The 19,823-nt window shown below is 34.9% G+C and overlaps 1 protein-coding gene across 2 annotated transcripts in view; it reads right to left on the bottom strand.

Moving 5' to 3' along the window:
- Window positions 1-6,616: 6,616 nt before the first annotated feature.
- LOC112955690 (sodium channel protein type 2 subunit alpha-like) overlaps window positions 6,617-19,823 on the bottom strand; it is a 39,031-nt gene continuing 25,824 nt past the window's right edge. For both annotated transcript variants that reach the window (XM_026049059.1, XM_026049136.1), the window contains exons 18-26: window positions 19,424-19,578; window positions 18,618-18,791; window positions 16,751-16,873; window positions 16,186-16,467; window positions 14,209-14,262; window positions 13,590-13,727; window positions 9,476-9,580; window positions 8,864-9,134; window positions 6,617-8,500 (exon numbers count right to left, since the gene is read on the bottom strand). In XM_026049059.1, the coding sequence (XP_025904844.1) occupies window positions 7,317-8,500; window positions 8,864-9,134; window positions 9,476-9,580; window positions 13,590-13,727; window positions 14,209-14,262; window positions 16,186-16,467; window positions 16,751-16,873; window positions 18,618-18,791; window positions 19,424-19,578 (2,486 nt within the window). In that variant the 3' untranslated portion in view covers window positions 6,617-7,316. The remainder of the gene's footprint in view (window positions 8,501-8,863; window positions 9,135-9,475; window positions 9,581-13,589; window positions 13,728-14,208; window positions 14,263-16,185; window positions 16,468-16,750; window positions 16,874-18,617; window positions 18,792-19,423; window positions 19,579-19,823) is intronic.

Genomic DNA, 19,823 nt, shown 5'->3' with positions numbered 1-19,823 from the left:
AAATACTTCTTAAAAGTTCAGGAATTCTTTACCTCTTAATGCAAGTAGCATCAGAACTACAGAAAATGGAGAACTTAATCCACCAAGTCATTTGACAGGTAGTCTTCTAACATAAAACTTATCCCTGGACTTTAAACCATAATGACGAAACTCAGGTCCTAATAAAGAATGTCTTAGAATAGTTAGCTCCCTAACGAATCAAACCTTAGAACTGGCTTTCCAGGCTGCAGGGTACTTTTGTTGAACATTCAGACATTCCAGTACACATGAGGTCACTGTGAATGATAAAAAGTAAAGTTAGGAAACTAGTAAAGACAACAGAACTAAGCTGTCTGCATAATCCTGTGATCTAACATGATGACAATGCAGAAATCCTCTTAGACTTGACCATTATTATGGATAATATGGCAGCAGAATCAATTGCCAGGATGTTAATAAGCTGACATATTAAACAAACACTATCAAAACAAATATTAGCAAAATTAGAATAAAATCTAAAAGGAATAGCTCTTTCCAGTATTGGTACATAATTCTATCCCCTGGAAAGTTACTACTAAAGATTATGAACTTTATAAATAATAATAATAATAATAATAATAAATTATTATTATAATTATGATGATTATGAAGAGAACTGCTGGCTAAAGAAACTGAAACCCTGTATTTAATAGTTCTTATTTTTAAAAAGGGCCTGCTCTTTGACTACTGAAATAATAGCAACAACTTGTGATATTAGAAAAAGTAGAAAAATTTCATGCACCCTTAAATTAGCTATTTATTTCAGTAAGAGTTTTAAAATATTGCCTTGGAAAGACAGACCTTTTGATTGAATAAGAACTTTCATGTTCTCTTTTATATTTTCAGAGAGCTGACAATCAGTAAAGTATGCTGAAAGTAAGCTATTGTAGATACTATTTTTATACAGTGAACCTATAGATTCTAATTATTTCTAATCACATTGAACTTCATGTTTTTTATTCAAGAGGAAACATTAACACAAGAAAAGTTTTGAAGTGAGGGGCTTGTGCATTTATGTTACCATAATGTTTGTAGGCCAAAACAACGAAATTCTCCAAGTAACAGAGTTTTCCAATGAAAGCTGTGTTTCAAACTTTCTACTAGTTACATAGAATAGGCTTATTTAGCAATATCTTTGTTAATTACTCAGGTTTATCTTCTATGATAATGACATGGCAATCTAACCTTTGTAGTCCAGGCAGAGACTAATTTATCCTTTTCTAATTACCTGTGGATTTTATGCCTTGCTTTACTAGTACACTGTCAGCTCCCAGAAGTTCTGCTATGAACAGAAAAAGCAGAGTCTTAACACACTGTAGACATTAATCACCACCATCACCATATTAAACAAATGATACCAATGCTTAAACTTAGATGCGGAAATAAATGTCACAAAGGGTTTTTTTTTTAATATATTTATATCTTTTGGAATTGGAGGGGCATTCATATCTATTACTGGCCTCCACAATCCTTCCTGACCATTCCTCTACATGCATCGTTTCCTTTCAGTGGAAAAGAAACCTCTGGGCTATATAATAGTATAATATCATATGTAAATATCATAGCAGAGATTTAGCTCTTAGATAAACATCTAAAGAGATTATCTTAAATTCATTTTTAAAACAGGCTCCTCCTGCATAATTTACATTGAGATTATAGATCTTATGCATCTTTAGTGAAATAATAATGCAAAATCTGTTACCCCTTTTATATGTCTGACATCAAAGACAGGCAGTAATGGCATATATTACAATTCTTTACATTTTGCAAAGTCAATTTGAAAAAAAATCAATGCCCTTCCCCATATTATACTTTCAAAAGCATACAGAGTAAAATTCAAATGCAAAATACAGGTTCTAATCATAAAGTACAAGAAGTAAAATCATTTAGCATTTTATTATGTCTTCGCCACATCTGCTGTTGCTTACTGTCCACTGGACATAAACATTCCTATTTCCTTGTTCTTTGTATCGTCACACAAAATTCTAAAAGATGTTTCAACATGTCAAAACACAACCAACAAACAATTCACCCCAAAAGTAAAATCGTAAAGCTGCTGATTTTAACAGAGTTCACCATGTTCCTGAACATCACTTCAAAATTTTTTTTCTTGGGTTCATGAAGGTCCAGAGATCCGAAGGCCTCTGCATTCATCCCGCTACCTATGTTACTTATGAGTTACCATATAACTCACAACAATTTCTAGTCCTATAGAGACAGAGCACGCGCATTTGTATTCAGTCTAACTCATAAATATTCCAGAAATTGCAGCAATGCTGCGTGAATGCTTAAATATCCGATTTGACAGCCATCAAATGGTTATAAACATGAGAAAGTGTACAGGATTTCGCAGTGCCTATCAGCAGAGAAAGCATTTTAACTCTCTGTTTGTCTGAGATCACAGGTGTGATCATCATCATGGGCATGGTCCAGCTTGCCATATTTGGTGGATGCAAGTGCAGTATTTATTGAACACTTTATACAGATATACAGATATTAAGGCAAACACTCCTGCAGAACACAAGTAAAAAGCTTCTGTATACTTTGATAATCAAGAAGTACCACACGACAGGGGTTGCTATGGCATCCGCAAGCCTGACAGCTCTATACAGCAGTACTGCAAAAAGGCATGCAATTCCCCAGCCATTTATGAAAAGTCATTCTGCAGATACTTACTACTTTGAAAATGAAAATGGCGTATTATGCTTCATCACAGAAATCCATCTCCTGAAAAACTATGCTTTTTTTATTAGCTGAAAGATTCTACAAAGATTAAGATTACTGTTAAAAAGAAAGCAAGACAAATTTTTAATCTTTTAAGACAAATAATAGAAAATGCAGGGGCTGAGCATGTCTGGCATTGCTGGGTTTGACTGTTATAAATTGTTTATAAACTGTCATATCTTATTTTCATCGAATATTGTTCTTGCAGCAGGGATCATGTGTGCTTCTATATGCAACTTCCCTTTTTCAAGAAAGAGAAGAACGTGCTGCAGTTTGCTTTGCTTGTGCTCCACTGCAGTATTTTTTAATTTTCTCTCTCCCTTTTCTTTTATTTTTTAAGACAGGCACTAAGATAGGTCTGTGTTTTTCTATGTAACAGCTCCCACTCACCAGCAAGAAAGAAAATATAAAATATACTGAGCATGGATGCTGCATGCTGGGTCATATGAACAAAAGAAACTTAACTGTGCTTAGGGAATGAAAGACATTGATACCATCCCCCACTGAAAATGATGTTCACAATGCAGAGGTTTGTGAGCCATTATTCTTATACTGCAGATATTTCAGGATATTTCTGCTAAAGCATTAAAAAGCTAGATAAGCCTTTTTGAATATGTTCTATGGACTTTTCCTTAACAATTTTCTACATTCAAAAAAAGCGCATTTTAAATTATACTTATGCAAATAAGATAGCCTTTTTTTTTTTTTTTTTTAATAAAGAAGAAGATTGGGGCTGTGGAGGTACAGTGGAATTAAATGAATAATTCCTATTAATAAAAGCAGAAGCTATCTGTGGAATTCCCCAGCACATTTGTAATAGACACCCTAAGGCTACATTTTAGGCAACTCAGATGCATGTGGTGGTTCTTAACCAATGTGGTGTCAGCCCTAAATAAAGGGCCACACGCTGCCGTTCAAAACCTAAATCCATAAATTGCTGGCCCAGTCACAGAAGTATCACAACAAAGCGGTCCTTACACGACAAGTTCAACTCTCATGTTTCAGCTTCATAAGTTTCCTGGAACAAAGCATAAAAATGATATAGTTTCTGAAAAGCTCTGAGCTATCTGCTAAGTCTGTGCCTGCAATTTCTATTTCTTGATCTCTTACTTGGTTTATTCCGAAGACACTGCAGTTTCACGATCATCTAGCAGGTGTTTGCGCCCTCTACTGGAGGCACTCACGCTAACAGCTATGAGTGATTTTTCCGTTACTGAATTTGATGCATATATGATCCTGAGGAACATGTGCTTTTGCTTCAAAACAGTAGAAAGAAATAAAGACATTTCATGGCTTTTTACAATGAGATGAATGAGAAATATTCTTTCTTTTCTCCATACTACCTCTCACTTTAATAATTTTATAATAAAGACAAATTTCTTTGCTAGATGAAGACAAAGTCTTATCCATGGAATTCAGCAAGGCCAAGATTTTAAAAAACAAGAAATTTTCCCCATTCTTGTCCTAATGCCTTTATGGGTATTTTGTTTCTTAAATAGAGTTGATGTCATACTTGTGATGGAACAATAGTTTAGATAAGAAAATACACTGACATTCCTGAGTGGCTATGAGACAGCAAAATAAGCTTTTTCCTCAGAAATTTAGCTATTTTCCTTTCCATGTAAACTACCACAAAAAGATAATTGTGGTAACATTTTTGTGGTAAACTGCCACAAAAAGTGCAGTGTCCTCCTGTTCGGGGGAATTTATTAAAAATTAATTCCAGAGCATTCATTAGGGAATGAAAGTGTTAGGTGTAGCTATATAAATTCCTCTGATAAACCTCCAAATCCTAATAGTAAATTAAACTGAGGGCTTAAAAATACAGATACTTTTTTTGCTCTGGATAATATGGTTTAGGTGCTTAGAGCCTTTGGAGGCTTGGCCATTGCACAGCATCCACATCTTTTTCAAGAATAATTATTAAAGTTCTTCATACTTTTGAATTCTACTGAAGTTATGAATGCATAAAAATGAATATAATTCAACATTTTATTTGCATGGAAATTGATGACATGCTTTACAATTCATTTTCTTTTTTTCCATAAGGGAAATTTTAATGTTCTTTATAGAAAATGTTGACTTAATACTTCTGCATTCCTGTCAAATCTATGGGGTTTCTTAAATTTAGCCCTCTAACCATCTTATCACTAAAGTGGTCACCTTTGAATTTTAATTAGTTGTTAATTGTATTAATTTTATACAGTAAAAACACAAAGACTAAAATAAGTACATAAAAAAGTTATCTTTATTCTTTTTTTGTTAGCAATGCAGTTATTTTGGGGAAAACAACTTCTGCATGCAGTCCAGTAGTACATGACAAGTCAATAGTTTCTGTAAAAGAATGAGCCTAACTATATTTTATTTCTTCTGTAGGAAAAAGCAAATTATTCCACTGTCCATTATGCAAGTTCACTACTCATTCTTATAAAAAAAAACCCAAAAACCTGTACGACAGCTTTTATGTAAAGCACTTCTAGAGCAGCATTAATCAAAAAGAAAAGGAGACTAGGAGCAAAAAAAAGTTCCTATGACTTCAATGTTTCTAAGACTACAGAAAATTGATAGTGGACTATGAATTTGAAAGAAACCTTTCCATTTCATTTTTCATATAAGAGAAAACAAACTGAAAGAAAAAAAAAAGTCCATTTCTTTTAAAATTGCTCCTTCTTAAAATATGTTTTACATTGTATATTACGTTTCCCCGCAGTAAAGTGTCATGGAGAGAAAGTAAAAAGAAATGACTAATGACATGAAGATAGTTATATTTTCTTATTTCAAAATGCTACAAAACAAAATTATTTTCAAAATAATATAGCTAGATCAATAGATACAGATATATATTATAAAAGATTTTTCTAGCCCCGCATTTTAAGCAAGTTAAGCAATATATTTTGTCCTGTGTAATCTCATTATTCACTACATGTTACTGATTAAAAAACATAATCTCTTAGAAAAGCAGCAAACTATTGCTTACTGAGAAATGATGGTCTAGTTGAATATTTTTTTCATTCTATCACTCACATTCTTCCCATCTTAGACTTCAACAGCTGTAGGATAATAGCAGCAAGCATGCATCAGTTAAAGCTTCCCAACTATTTGGAGTACTATAGAATATATTGTATTTATTGAAATACTATAAACTACAATTTCTAAGGTTCATATTTGATGCTATAAATACAGTACTTAGTTCACCATCTCTTTGTTCCAGGTACCACTACGCAAAAGGATTAAATAACATTCTACCTAGATCCATGGTATCAGCCTGGATGAGAACACAGGTTATCTGAATTACAGTGCAGGGTAAAGCTGATTTATGTACACCCTTTTAGTCACCTCCACATTCTAGGGAAGGTGTCAGGGAAGGCATGACTGAAGCACTACAGGGGTTCAAATGGTCTTTTATGTGCATCTCTTCTATGACCCAACCCTCAAAAATATTAAAATTTCAGCCTGAGGTATACATTAAGGCAGTATTTGTCCCTTAGGTACTTTACTATCGATTTATACATGTAGCTTTGGTTACTGTCTTAAATGTGACTTATTCATGTGAATAGAGAGACTGAAGAATTAAGTATGGAAACCATTGATGAATTTAAAAGAAAGAGAGAAAAACAGATCACTATTCTGTAATTCTCTGCACGCACAACTTGATGTTTGTAACTTTTCTGTCATAAAATGTTTAAATCCCTTAGTAATTAAGGGATACCTTGGGCCCTGACTGTAACTGTTTTTTCCCCTACAACTTCATGATTTTATACAATAGGGGCTATGTGCGTAGCATGAATTATTTAAATCCCTCTATCTGAACAGAACACACCACTATGTAGTAAGTTATGATTAGCTTAAAGAAATTAAACGTAAGTATATTAAAACCAAGACACTAAATGACTAACCTCCTTTCTTTGAAAAAATGTTCCCTTTTAAATGTAGGCTCTCCTTGATGTGCTTTCTGATAACTTGTTTCTCTATACTGTCCTCTTGTTATCATTTGCTGATGTCAGGATCTAATTCCTGAGGTCCAAAAAGTCTGGGATCTTGGTTTTCTGTTCTTAGAACTGGCAAGCAGAAAACTATATTCATGTTATGATACTGTAAGATATATTCTTGACATTTGTAAACCTCTGAAGGAGCATTTTTTTTCACTTGGTATAGTAAAATCCTAAATAATATGTGAATTAAATCTAATGAAATCTTGAAAAGAAATTACAAATATAGCACACATATGGCAGATGAAACATACACAGTGAACACACTTATTTCACAAAAATACAGACTTCTTATCACTGATAATGTGGTATTCCATTCAGGGTCCTTACAATCCAAGTAGAAACTGTCCTCATTATTACTGCTAGCTGGTAATAAAAGCTAGACCTCTGGCAATTGTTTCCTTATTACAGAGAGAGTTTGCTAATGAAGGTCATTGTCTTGAAATAGGCACCAACTACACCAATGGGTAAATACGTAAAAAGTTGTCATTTCAGCATAGTTCACCAGAAGGAATGCTATTGACAGGAATGTCATCATCTCATACTTGTGAACACTCATCACCTGCAAGCTATTTTTGCCTTCTTTTACTTTTTATTTCCTTTTCTATCTTTCGCCCTGTCTTCTTTTTCTGACTTGTCATCTTCGTATTTTTCTTTTTCTGGCTTTGTTACACTGTCGTATGAAGGTGGAGATGTGGTGGATGATGTCATATCTGTTTTCTCTGGACCAGAGCTTAAACTTAGTTTATCAATAAACATATCTTTTTTGATAGGCAGATCAACTCCATCTTTGTCATACATAAATACAACTTTTTTAAACGATTTTTTAAAATGGTAACATCTGTAAGCACGCTGAATAACAGTAGCAGACACCTCCTCCTGTTTTCGTTTTAGTGTGGTTGTAATTGGTTCATAGGAGACTTTAGAAGGGTTGGCTGCCATAAATCGGTCTTCCATCTGTATTCTGAGGGCATCCAGCTCATCACTTTCCCCCAAAACACGCTTTGTGAAAGCAAACAAAATGTCAAGGCAGTGAATTCTGTCCCCACTTACCATGGGCAGATCCATTGCAATAAGCTGGACTTTGTTTGGCTTTGGTAAACTAAGAGGAGGATCCAGAGAAGCTGCAAAATCAGATAGCTTGCTATATTCTATGAACTGTGTTGCATCTGGATCGAACTTCTCCCAAACCTCATAGAACATCTCAAAGTCATCCTCACCCAAGGGCTCAGCACTTTCTTCAGTAGCAACACCGAAGTTCTCCAAAATCACAGCAATGTACATGTTCACCACCACCAGGAACGATATGATAATGTAGCTGACAAAGAAGAAGATCCCAACGGAAGGGTTGCCACAGTCTCCTTTCACAGAGCTGCCCGGATGAKCTTTATGWGGGTCRCAGTCTGGCTCCCCACTGTTGAGAATAGGGGCTAACAAACCATCCCAGCCAGCAGATGTGGTAATTTGGAAGAGACAGATCATGCTGTTGCCAAAGGTTTCAAAATTGAACATGTCATCTATACCAGCTTCCCTCTTGACATAGGCAAAGTTGGACATTCCAAAGATGGCATAGATAAACATGACCAGGAAGAGCAGGAGGCCAATGTTGAACAAAGCGGGAAGAGACATCATCAAAGCAAAGAGCAGAGTGCGGATGCCCTTCGCGCCCTTAATGAGACGCAGGATGCGACCGATTCTGGCAAGTCGAATGACTCGGAACAGGGTGGGGGACACAAAATACTTCTCAATCATCTCAGCTAGAAACATGCCTGTGAAAAGTGAAAACAGATATAAAGTAACAAAATTTTATTACAGTTTACAATTTCCAAACCAGAGAAAATGAATAAAGAATTCTATCAGTGGGAAAATTTATAAATGGAGAAAGAGACAGTAAATTTTATCTGTTATAAATAATTCTAGCTTTTTTTTCCCCGCATCTTTAGGGAAAAGCGATATTAAAATTTGTATAGAATTATTAAGAAGATCACTACTCTACAGTATGTTTCTCCTTTCCTGAAAAAAAATCCAGAGAAATGAATAAGCATTTCTCTGACCTACAAAACTTGGCAGAAACAAAGCTTTTAGTATATACATATCTTACTACATTTGTTTGGAATGTAAGAGTTTCTTACCTACTATTGAGAGAATAACAACTACAAAATCAAAAATATTCCATCCGATGGTGAAGTAATAATAACGGAGTGAGAAGAGTTTGAGCACACATTCTCCAGTGAAAAGGACAACAAAGATCAAGTTAATCCAGTACAGAATATTTTCCATCATTTCATTCTGCTCATCTGTTTCTATCATCATGGTGACCATATTAAGGCAGATGAGAACCATAATACTGATGTCAAATGCTTGTTTTGTTACAATATCAAACACCAGGCCTTGCAATTTGTTCTGGAGGAGGAAGAGAGAAGTACACACTGTTATCTTGTACAAAATGAACATTCTTTTCCTCTCTCCCACCTCTCCCAAAATATACAGCCATGCAAAAGGATGAAAAAAAAAAAATCTAAGTATCTTAGAAAAAAATTAAGTTCTTCAGTAATTTTTTCTTTGTCCGGTCTAAGCACTCTCCCTCCAAAATGGCAGGCTTACATTTCTTCAAATACTTTGATTTGAAGGGCTCAATTTTTCTAGGCCCAAATCATCTTAAAGGGAAACATTTTTTTAGTAGTTAATGTATCATTGCAATTTGTTTCCAAATGTGGATGATACAGGAAGACACACATTCTTACCATTGGTCTAGGAATAGGTTTCTGTGGTTTTTTGGAACCCAATTTTTTCATTGCATTGTAGTATTTCTTTTGTTCTTCTGTCATGAAGATGTCTTGACCTCCAAGGTAAAGTAATAAAAATAAAACTAATTACAGTAATGTCTTTAAGAATATTAACTCACATTGTAGAACACAGCTTAACTACCATTAACTACCAAAAATTACAGCAATTATATAAAAGCATATCTCAAGGTAAAAAGAAAATAGTAAAAGTAAAAATAAACAATACAAATTTTGACCATTTGTTATCAATAAAATATAGGAAATTATAGACCCAATCAAAATAGCTTCATTTACATATGTAAGGAAGAGACCTACATATAAGATCTGTAGATACTTATAAATCTAACACATTATAAACTTCACACTGTAAATCAGACCACTATAGATTTAAAAAGGTATTAAAGGTAAAAAGATTCAACTTGAGCTGACAGATCCTTAAGGATAATCTACGAGGAAAGACAAGTTAATGATGTTATTTAGTCTTCAGGATGTACATCTTGTCATATGAGTACAGGCACCTCAGTTCAAGTACTTTTTTTGCCACAGTAGCACTTCCACAGTGCATATGTGGTTTGAGCACTCCCTACTTCTGCAAATGACCTAAATAAGCACGGCCCAACTTTTATTTTTACTTGCCTGACACTGCAATAGGACAGCACAATCTGAACAAATGGGCATCTGGATTGCTAAGTGCAACACCTCCCAAAAACATATACTTTGACAAACAGCTTCAGTATCTTGCATGTATCTGTTGATATGTCACCGCATGACTCCAAAGAAATGTCATTCTGAAATGAGCTTAAGCATGACAGATGAACCAAAATCACTCTCATTTTGTCAAATACAGTGTCAGTCTTAGTGAGAAACTAATACTTGATCAAGGTATGTTCAGGCCTTTCAGGCCTAAGGCCTAAGGCTACATACTGCACAAATGTTCATCAATGACTTAGACAAAGGGACAGAGTGCACCTGGGGCAAGTTTGTGGACGATACCAAGCTAGGTGGAGTGGCTGACACTTCAGAGGGCTGTGCTGCCACTCGGAGGGACCTGGATAGGCTGGGGAGTTGGGCAGAGAGGAACCTCATGAGGTTCAACAAGGACAAGCACAGGGTCCTGCACCTGCGGAGGAATAACCACAGGCACCAGGATTAGGACCAGATTAGTGGTTGACCTACTGCAGAGCAGCTCCGCAGAGAGGGACCTGGGAGTCCTGGCTGACAAAAAGTTAACCAAGAGCCAACAGTGCTCTCGTGGCCAAGAAGGTCAGTGGGATCCTGGCTTGCATCAGGAGAAGTTTTGCCAGCAGGTAGAGGGAGGGGATTCTACACCTTTACTTAGCTCTGGTGAGGCTGCACCTGGAGGACAGAGTGAGGTTCTGGGCTCCCCAGTACAAGAGGGATGTGGAAGTTCTAGAGAGGGTCCAGCAGATGGTAACAAAGACGATTGAGGCATGGGAGCATCTATTTTATGGGGAAAGACTAAGTGAGCTGGGCCTACTGAGCCTAGAGAAGACTGAAAGGAGATCTGATCAATATGTACAAGCACCTGAAGGGAGAATGTAGGGAGGATGGGGCATGGGAGAGATAGCATGTTCTTCTCAAAACCCAGATATTAAAGTATAATTAAACTCTTGACAGCAAGGTATTTTGAAAAGAAAGCACATGAATTTACTGATTATGGATGACATGTGATATGAATCTGCCAGGATATTTTACTCAGCTATATTAAAACAAACAAGCCAAAGAAAACCCCAACTATGACAGAACCAACACTGAACTAAACTAGGATTTCTTCTGCTCCCTCACTGATGTAATGGTTATCAAGAATACTTACCATGCAACTCACCATCTCAGTGTCCTGTCCATAGAGAAAATAGCTCTCTCAAGATGAGAGACACCCTACACACACCCTAGAGGTTTTTGACGAGCATGGCGGCTAACAATGTGACAGACAGTTAAACTTTTTTCCCATAAAAATTAATGTAATAAAAGTCGGATGAACATAGGAAATAAAGAAATGGACAAAGTTTAATGGCACAGGGGCAGTACATTACAGCACAAGGCCTCTTTCATTCACATCCCAAAACTTTTGCCCCAATGGAGGGATCTCTATAATGGTCATAAAGAAAAAGACAAAGGAATGCTGCTGCATAGACACACACAGCATGGTCTGACTAAAGATGTCTGCAGCTGTCAAATGAGCTTAAGAGAACTTAAAATCACCTCATTAATGAGTAAGGTCACCTTGTTACATGTCGGCTGCCCAAAAACACAAATTGCAGGTGCATAACTTCCTTAGTCTTCCTCTCCAGAAGAAAAAGAATCACCTTCCTCTTCAGACCTGGAATTCACTATCATTATTCCAGGAGAGGTGCAAACTGACTAGGGGATGAAAATGTCATCATTTTTGCATCCACAAACTCTTCTATTTTTTGGTCTGCAGATGAGACTCAAAATATCTGAGGAAGTAATATATGAATTTATAATTCATATAATCTCTAATGACCTTACAGTCTCTTAATCTGTATAGCCAGATACACCAGACTGACATATAAAGAAATAGCCTGATTCCAATAGTTGGATCTCACAAAGCATGATGGGTGACCTTTATTATACCGGCCAACTCCTCTGTTTTTCCAAATGATGAAAGAGAAAAACTGAAGTGAGGAGAAAAATAAATGAGGAAAAAGAAACTAGTTATTGCACACCTATGAGGGGAAACCATGTCTAAGAAAACTCATCAGACCAAAGTCTCTATTCAAGAGACTATTATTTCCTCACTGTAAATAAATACTCTCTCAAATAAATGAAAGAAAAAATTGATACAACTGGGTACAAAACCATGTCCAAAGTTCCCTACAACTTAAAGAGCTTAAAGAGGATAGGACTGTCAAAGAAATGAAAAGTCAAAACCTCCTAAAATCCAAGAGAGAAAATAAAAATAAACATCAAAAGGTTAATACATCTTTTATCATCTATAGATTACAGAGAATATTTAAGCATTTTCAGTATATCACAACAATGAGCACGTTTCATTCGGCCTATTCAGCCACAGTTATCTGATAAATTTACTACCAGGTTTAGATTAAATTAACAGAACATTATAAACAGTTTAAATAAAAAGGTTAGAAGAGAATGTCTCAGTATATCTGTTGTGTAAATTTCTGCTTAGACTATAGGGAAACTTTAGTGGAAGTTTCCTTCTCAGTAAATCTATCAGTATGATTTTTTAGTGTGAAGAATCAAATTTGACAGTCTAGAACCACAAAGAAGATATGGCTTCTGTAGTGGCTCACTTCCCACTCTTTTTAGCCCGTAATTCCCATGCAATTGTGATTCCAAAGTGTACAATAAAATAAGGCTACTGTAAGACCTTAGATTGTGTGCAAGTGGAATTTGTCATGACAGTCTGCATTTTAATCTATCTGAATCTTCCTGGACTTCCAACAATCTTGTGTTCACTTGATTAATGAAACGAAAGTTCTGTTAAACAAGCAAACAAAAACCTACACATCAAAAATTTTGTCTCCTGCAAAATCACTAGTAACACACAAGAATTTTCAAAACCACTCTAATGTTGCAGTACAGCAAGCAACAGTTTCTGGATTCAGCTTCTCTTAATTAGTCTTTTTGTAATTCGTAATTCCTTCATAGTACTGTTAAACACATTCTGTTTCTTAATTTTACTATTTCTAGTTTTGCACAGCCTCTTCTTCCCTGTCATCTATTTTCCCACTATAGAAATCCTTTGCATTTCTCACAGAATTGTCAGAGCACATAGGAAAAAGCAAAAATGAAATGATACATTACCTTCTGATGAACAGCCTATCATGGAGTGTAGAAGGGTATGGAGAACACACAGATACCAGTGTACATTCAAATTACTTCAAATGCTTTAAAAAGTAAAGACTATTATTTCACTATTTAAAAATTTTAAAAAGTTAAATTAGTTGCTTTCTGTGCCTTTTCTTTCTTTGTATTACTGAGAAACTTCTATGATTAATATTGATTCTTGCACACATTTACTGAATGACAATGAAGTATTATGACAATGAAACACCAGGATACTTATCTTCTTTTTTTGTTGGTTGAAGTTATCTATGATGACACCAATGAATAAGTTTAGAGTGAAAAATGATCCAAAGATGATAAAGGCAACAAAGTAAAGGTACATGTATAGGCTGTACTCATACTTGGGCTGTTTCCCGATCTAATTAACAAAGAAAAATGCAATACATCACCAAAAGCAGTAAGGACAATTTATAGAAGTCTGAGTACAAATAAAACTTGCACCAAATGGACAGCAACTCCTTGACAAGAGTGGAAACTGAGGTAGGAAACAGCTGTTTTGGAGTATACTCTAAACTTGTCTACTCTTTGGTCCTGAAAGACTAGTTAGCCTAGCTTTCCAAGGAATAAAGGTGTTTAATCTATACCATCAGTGACAAATATCTGTAAGAATTCAAATTTCATTATGCTACTTGCAGATAACTCATTTAACCAGTAATATTTTATGTAGATTCCCTGATACAAAAAAAAAACAAATTATTTTTTGATTTTTGATTTATATTTTAAAAAACAGTATTTTACATTCTCCTTACATGTATTTTTCTTTATTCCAAGTGACACCCAAGAAGCACTACATGAATCTTGCATTTGTTTAAGCTCAGTAAAGTTGACATAGGACTTACTTCTCTAGAATCAACAGCAGCATACATGATCTCCATCCATCCTTTAAATGTTGCCTAAAAACAAACAGTTCGTTAATATTTTCTTTCAAATCTTCATATAAAAACTACCCTACTATATTATACCCATCCTCAACTACAAAACACTATCTTCTGCACTGTATTTGTATCAACTAAAATAACATTAAAAGTTAGTGGCAAAATATGAGTGTACTGTTCACAAGAAATAATTGACTGTGGAATTTAATTCATCCCTAATACTTGTAAAGAATTTCTAAAAAAAAAAAAAAAAACATGCAAATTCATCCAGTTCTATGTAATGTGTTGAAATCAGTATTTGAGCTTGAAAAAAGAGCACTATCTATAACAAAGGTCTTGGTGTTAACTCTCTGACACCAAAATGGAGGTGAAGGACTTGATATGCAAACCTGCTTTGGTTGGTTGCATTTTTCAGACAGAATTTGACAAGAGTCCTAAAGGTAAGACCAGATGAGAAACAGTCCCAGGAGATTTTAAGTAAATGTTAAGCTTCTATTGTAAGGGTAGACAGTCTCTACCAGAAAAATTAAGCGAATATACATATACTGTCTATAGAAAGAATTTAATTTAACCATTTGCTATAATACCCATAGAAATAAACCAATATTTAGATCTGCTCCAGCAACATTTACTCTCAGAGGTCTAGAATGGATTTGTCACACCTCTCTGAATATCATCACATCTCTGTATATAACATCTCTCTGTGGTTCAGATACTTATTATGAAATTTCTCTTTCCACGACTCTATAACGTCTACCTGAAATACTCTTCTCATCAGCAGCATTCACAACACATGTAAAGGAGAAAATCATTAACACCATAAAGGCAATAGGACTGTCCTAATATTGACACTAGTGTCAAAGTATCATGACAGATTTTCATGCTGCAAAAAAGAAAAAAGTTTAAAAAGTTCTCCTGTTACAAAAGGCACAGAACTCTACTATCTAAAACTGGTAGATACTACCTACTACCTTATAAAAGACACACATTTTCGAATGAAGTTTGAAAGGTACAAATTCAACTTGACTGCAGTGAAGCTCCTTTACTGAACAAGTCAACATTAAAGTTATCACATTCTTTTAGTTTTTTACAAATCCAAAGGCTTCCAAAGTAGCTGAACTGCTAAAGTAAAAAAAAAAAAAAAAAAAAAAAAAAAAAAAAAAAAAAAAAGCTCTAAATTTTCAAAGCTGTTTGCCTTTTGAATTATAGGACCAAACAAAGCTTAACCAAGCTTTTGGACTTCAGGATGAGTGGGAATATTAAACTATTGAAAATATTTACATAATAATACATTTATTGTATTATTGTATTGTACTATATTCAAGTGGCATGCAAGTGATCCATACAAGATGAGTTAAAAAAGTAGAAACACTGTCATTCTCCTTAGGCTGATAATTTGTCCTGACCCAATTTATCAATAGTTACTGCTTCTGCTTGGACTCAAACAGCAAGAGGATGGTAGCCTACCTGCCTGAGAGTCTGAAAGACAGATTAATTGTCCTGTCCTTAAGAGCAAAATGTTTTTCCCCCAGAGCATTTTGTCAATGAACCTGATTAGGAATGGATGTTCTTTTCCTATCAGCTGCACTCCACAGATGCTGCCATTAGAAAGAAACTTGTACTTAGGATTCTGGCAAGTTCACTAACTGTTGGTCTGGAGTGCAAAAACTAGGGCCAAGTGATCTCCAAAGAGAAAAAAAAACATAACCAGAATGTAGCCTATGGGAATAATAAAATGGGAAACAAACCTAAAATATATGACAAAAAAAAAGAGAAAGGAAAAATGTGATTTTTTCCTTTTCATTCTATTTTTAAATGAATTTTTGTTTTTTAGGCTTTTTAAATTTTTTTTTTTAAGCAGAAGACCTGTATATATATCTATTTGATGATCATGGTAAAAATCTGCACTTTAAAAGATCAAGTAAATAAAATTACACTTACTACTTGAAGCAGAGAAAGGTAGCCAACCGCAACATTATCAAAATTTACTTTCACGTTTTTCCACTGGATCTCCTTAGCAGCATTCTTAAGACTTTCACACGCAGTCTCATTATCTATCATCTCTGGTAGAAACATCTCACCACTTGTGGTGTTAACACAGTGAAAGAACTTGCCAGCAAACAAATTTACTCCCATGATGCTGAAAATTAGCCAGAATGTAAGACAAACCAGAAGTACATTCATAATGGATGGGATTGCTCCAGTAAGAGCATTTACAACCACCTAGTAAGCAAATACACACACACACAAAAACAATATATATCAGTAATCAGATATTTTTGTAAATAAAAGCAAAATATGTATTGAAAAACGTAAGTACCAATAAAATGTTGCATTAAAATACACCTTTAAAAATACCAATACACAAGGAATACAAGCAAACATGATACTAACTGCCTTGATAATAGCAATACAATTCAATGGTCCTGCATAATTCTATAATCCATTAGGCATAGCTTTTAGGCATATTTATTTCACAAATTATTATACTTTCCTTTCCTCTTACCCTCATGCCTTCAAAGCGTGACAAAGCTCTCAGAGGTCTTAAAGCTCGTAATGTTCTGAGGGATTTAATTGCACCAAGTTCTGAGAAACAAAGGGCATTCGCTATTAAGCTAACCAAGGAGACCTAGAAAAAAACAAACAAACAAAAACAAAAGAGCAGTTTTTAATAGCCTCAAAATATAAACGGAATGACTACAAATTCAAGACTTCAATATGGATGTTAGAAAAAAGCTTAAAAGAATTCCAAGCTTCTAACAAGAACACATAAAATAAAAAGTGAAAAAGGAAGAGAAAGTTGTTTGTGAATTTCTAAATAGTTTAGACAAAAAGAGATCTGAATCACTAGAACTTTCATCAGAGGAATACACTGTGTGTGAAATGTTAGTTAAAAGAATGTACCAAATACCCATGCAAAATAAAGGGCAGAGACTACACTGAGCTACACATCAGATTTTTCTCTAGTATTATTGTTTGGTTCTTATTATATGAAACATTACTCATATTTCTTATGAAAAGAAATGAAGTATTGGATGATTTTTTTTTACCATCACATGCAGTAATCTGTGACAGTTTATTAAAACAGCTAAAAATTAAGATATATTGCTACAGTATTAGTTGAAGCGCAGCTGAACCAAAAAGAAAAAAAAAAAAAGAAATTATTAAAAAGGAAAAAGAGAAGATCCACAGCATTTTTAATGCATACACAGTTTTACTCTTCTGCTTCAAATGTTACATAAAAATACTCTGTCAAAGAGCAAAATTGGAAAAATTGCCAGTTGCAAAATGTAAATGGTTAGGTGCAAGCCTGTAGTCACTCAGCTGCTACACTCACTAAACTGTAGTGAATCCGGATGTAAGAGTGAACCATTTAGATTCAGCATTTTCAAAATACATTTTGAAAATTCTCACCTATCCCTGTCCCTGGGGAGAGGGATTTGTCCTCTAATCTTTGTGCAAAGAAAAAACTCCTTAGTAAGAACATATGCTAACATCATGCAATGCCATTGATTTCAGTAACGTCTTTGCAGCACAATTAATTCTGTTTCATAAACAATGGCATTTATCTCTTGTAAGGCCTTCAGAATTCTGAGAAGCAACAATAGCCTTTCTCTGTGATCAGAGTCAGAGCCAAATAAAAAACAAAAGACTTTTAGCTTCCAAAAAAAAAGAAGCTATAGAAAAGCTATAGAAGCTATGTAAAACTTCATGAAGAAGAGAAGAGCTGCCTTGAAATTAGCCTTGCATATAAACATACAGTGAGTGCCATAAAAAAATATCAAAAACTGCTGGAGAACAATTCCCATCCTTTTCAAGTGATTTTTAGGCCATTATTCTTTCTTCCTTTTTATTTTCCTTTTTCTGTTTTTCCCATCCCTTCTGTTCATTTCAGCTGCCAATTGGCTCATGATTTCCAGAGACCAGTTCTCCTCTGCAGCTCCTTGCCAACGAATCATTAAGCTCAGGTTCCGTGGTTCCTCCCTAACCCTACATGATTACTTAAGCCTCTGTCTCCTTCCTACTCCTCTTTGTCACCAAATCCAGAAGACTGCATTACAATCCACACTGCACATCCTTCCTTTACAGCTGACACATCTCACTTGCTGGTTGAGAGCCAGTGTAGTAAAACACTGATAGAAGATATGGAATTAGAGATAACATAAATATACAGGCAGAGGCAGTTATTCCTTAGTAACTACACTTTAACCGTTTGTCATTCTCTGTTACTTGAACCCAATTTTATATCCTTCATTGTGTCATCACTCTCTTTTCACTGTATGTATCATATAGGAATCTCACAAAATGACCTGATTAAAAGCAGTTACAGAAGAAAAATTAGAAATAAGCTACTTGCAGTGTAGAGTACATACATCAACAATCAGGAAGTCCAACCAGCACCAAGCATTAGTGAAATAAGTTTGAAAACCATAGGCTACCCATTTTAGCACCATTTCCAGAATGAAGACGTAAGTGAAGACTTTGTCGGCATATTCCAGTATGACCTTGATAGTTTTGCGCTGTTCAATATATATGTCTTCGAAAGCCTGTGAGAAATGGGTGGCATAAGTCAAATATTTACAGGTCTTCACAAACTAAAACTTTAACCACAGGAAGGAAAGAAAAAAAAAGAAAATGCTAAAGATAAATCACTTTCCACTTTAGACGTTTTACCTTTACAATGTATTCTTTCAGAGTTTTAGACTTAGTATCTGATGATGGGATTACAAAATACTGATGAGGTTACGAAGTATTGGTAGAACTTGCCAAAAAGGTTTTAGAAATTTTAATTAGAGCCCACACACAATTACAACTTATCACTCCTGAATAACCCGATCTTAACTTAGTGGGAATGCAGTCTGCTAGTGGTACTGAATTCATCTAACAAAAGGGAGTAAGGAGCTAAGGTGACTACACACCGGGTTTCTGCTGAATTCCTTAACCTCTGAAGGATGGCACCTAAGAATCAAATTTACCACATTAAATACTTGTAAAGTAGAATCTTACAGGAATATAAGATATCCTACAGAACAGAGTGACTGCAGACACATACAGTTATTGCAGTCTATAGAAATCGAGTGATTTGGAATAAAATTTATTTATATTCTAAGGCATGTCAAATAAATGTTAATTTATGTCCTGTAAAAGTGCTTTATCTATAGGTGTACGCTCTACTTACCAGAGCTCCACTGCTGAGGAGAATCATGAAGACAATGAATGTTTCAAACCAGTTGTGTTCTACTATCCTGTAGCAGGTTTTTCGGAAGTTCCACCAGATTCTTCCCTTGGTACTTTCTACATTGACTTTACAGCATTTAAACTTCTGTATACAGCCTAAAAAAATGGGAAAAGGGAAGTCATTATGCATTAGAACTTTCATCTTTCTAAAATGCTAAATGTTAAGTAGCTCTTTCATAAGTCAGATTACTGAATATTACTAGAAGCCACTACTACCACTGTGATGAAGAACATGATTTACTGCTTCAACTACTCAAAATACCTGGAAACTGAAAAATCAGTCCTATGCTCAAAAATATTAGGCATCACACATTATAAAGATAAATAAGAATTCCAAAAAA

Source organism: Nothoprocta perdicaria, unplaced genomic scaffold (assembly GCF_003342845.1).
Source record: "Nothoprocta perdicaria isolate Ctin4 unplaced genomic scaffold, notPer1 scaffold_0, whole genome shotgun sequence".
Classification (NCBI taxonomy): domain Eukaryota; kingdom Metazoa; phylum Chordata; class Aves; order Tinamiformes; family Tinamidae; genus Nothoprocta; species Nothoprocta perdicaria.
The sequence above is the reverse complement of the archived record's forward strand: the minus strand, read 5'-3'. Positions and strand labels throughout refer to the sequence as shown.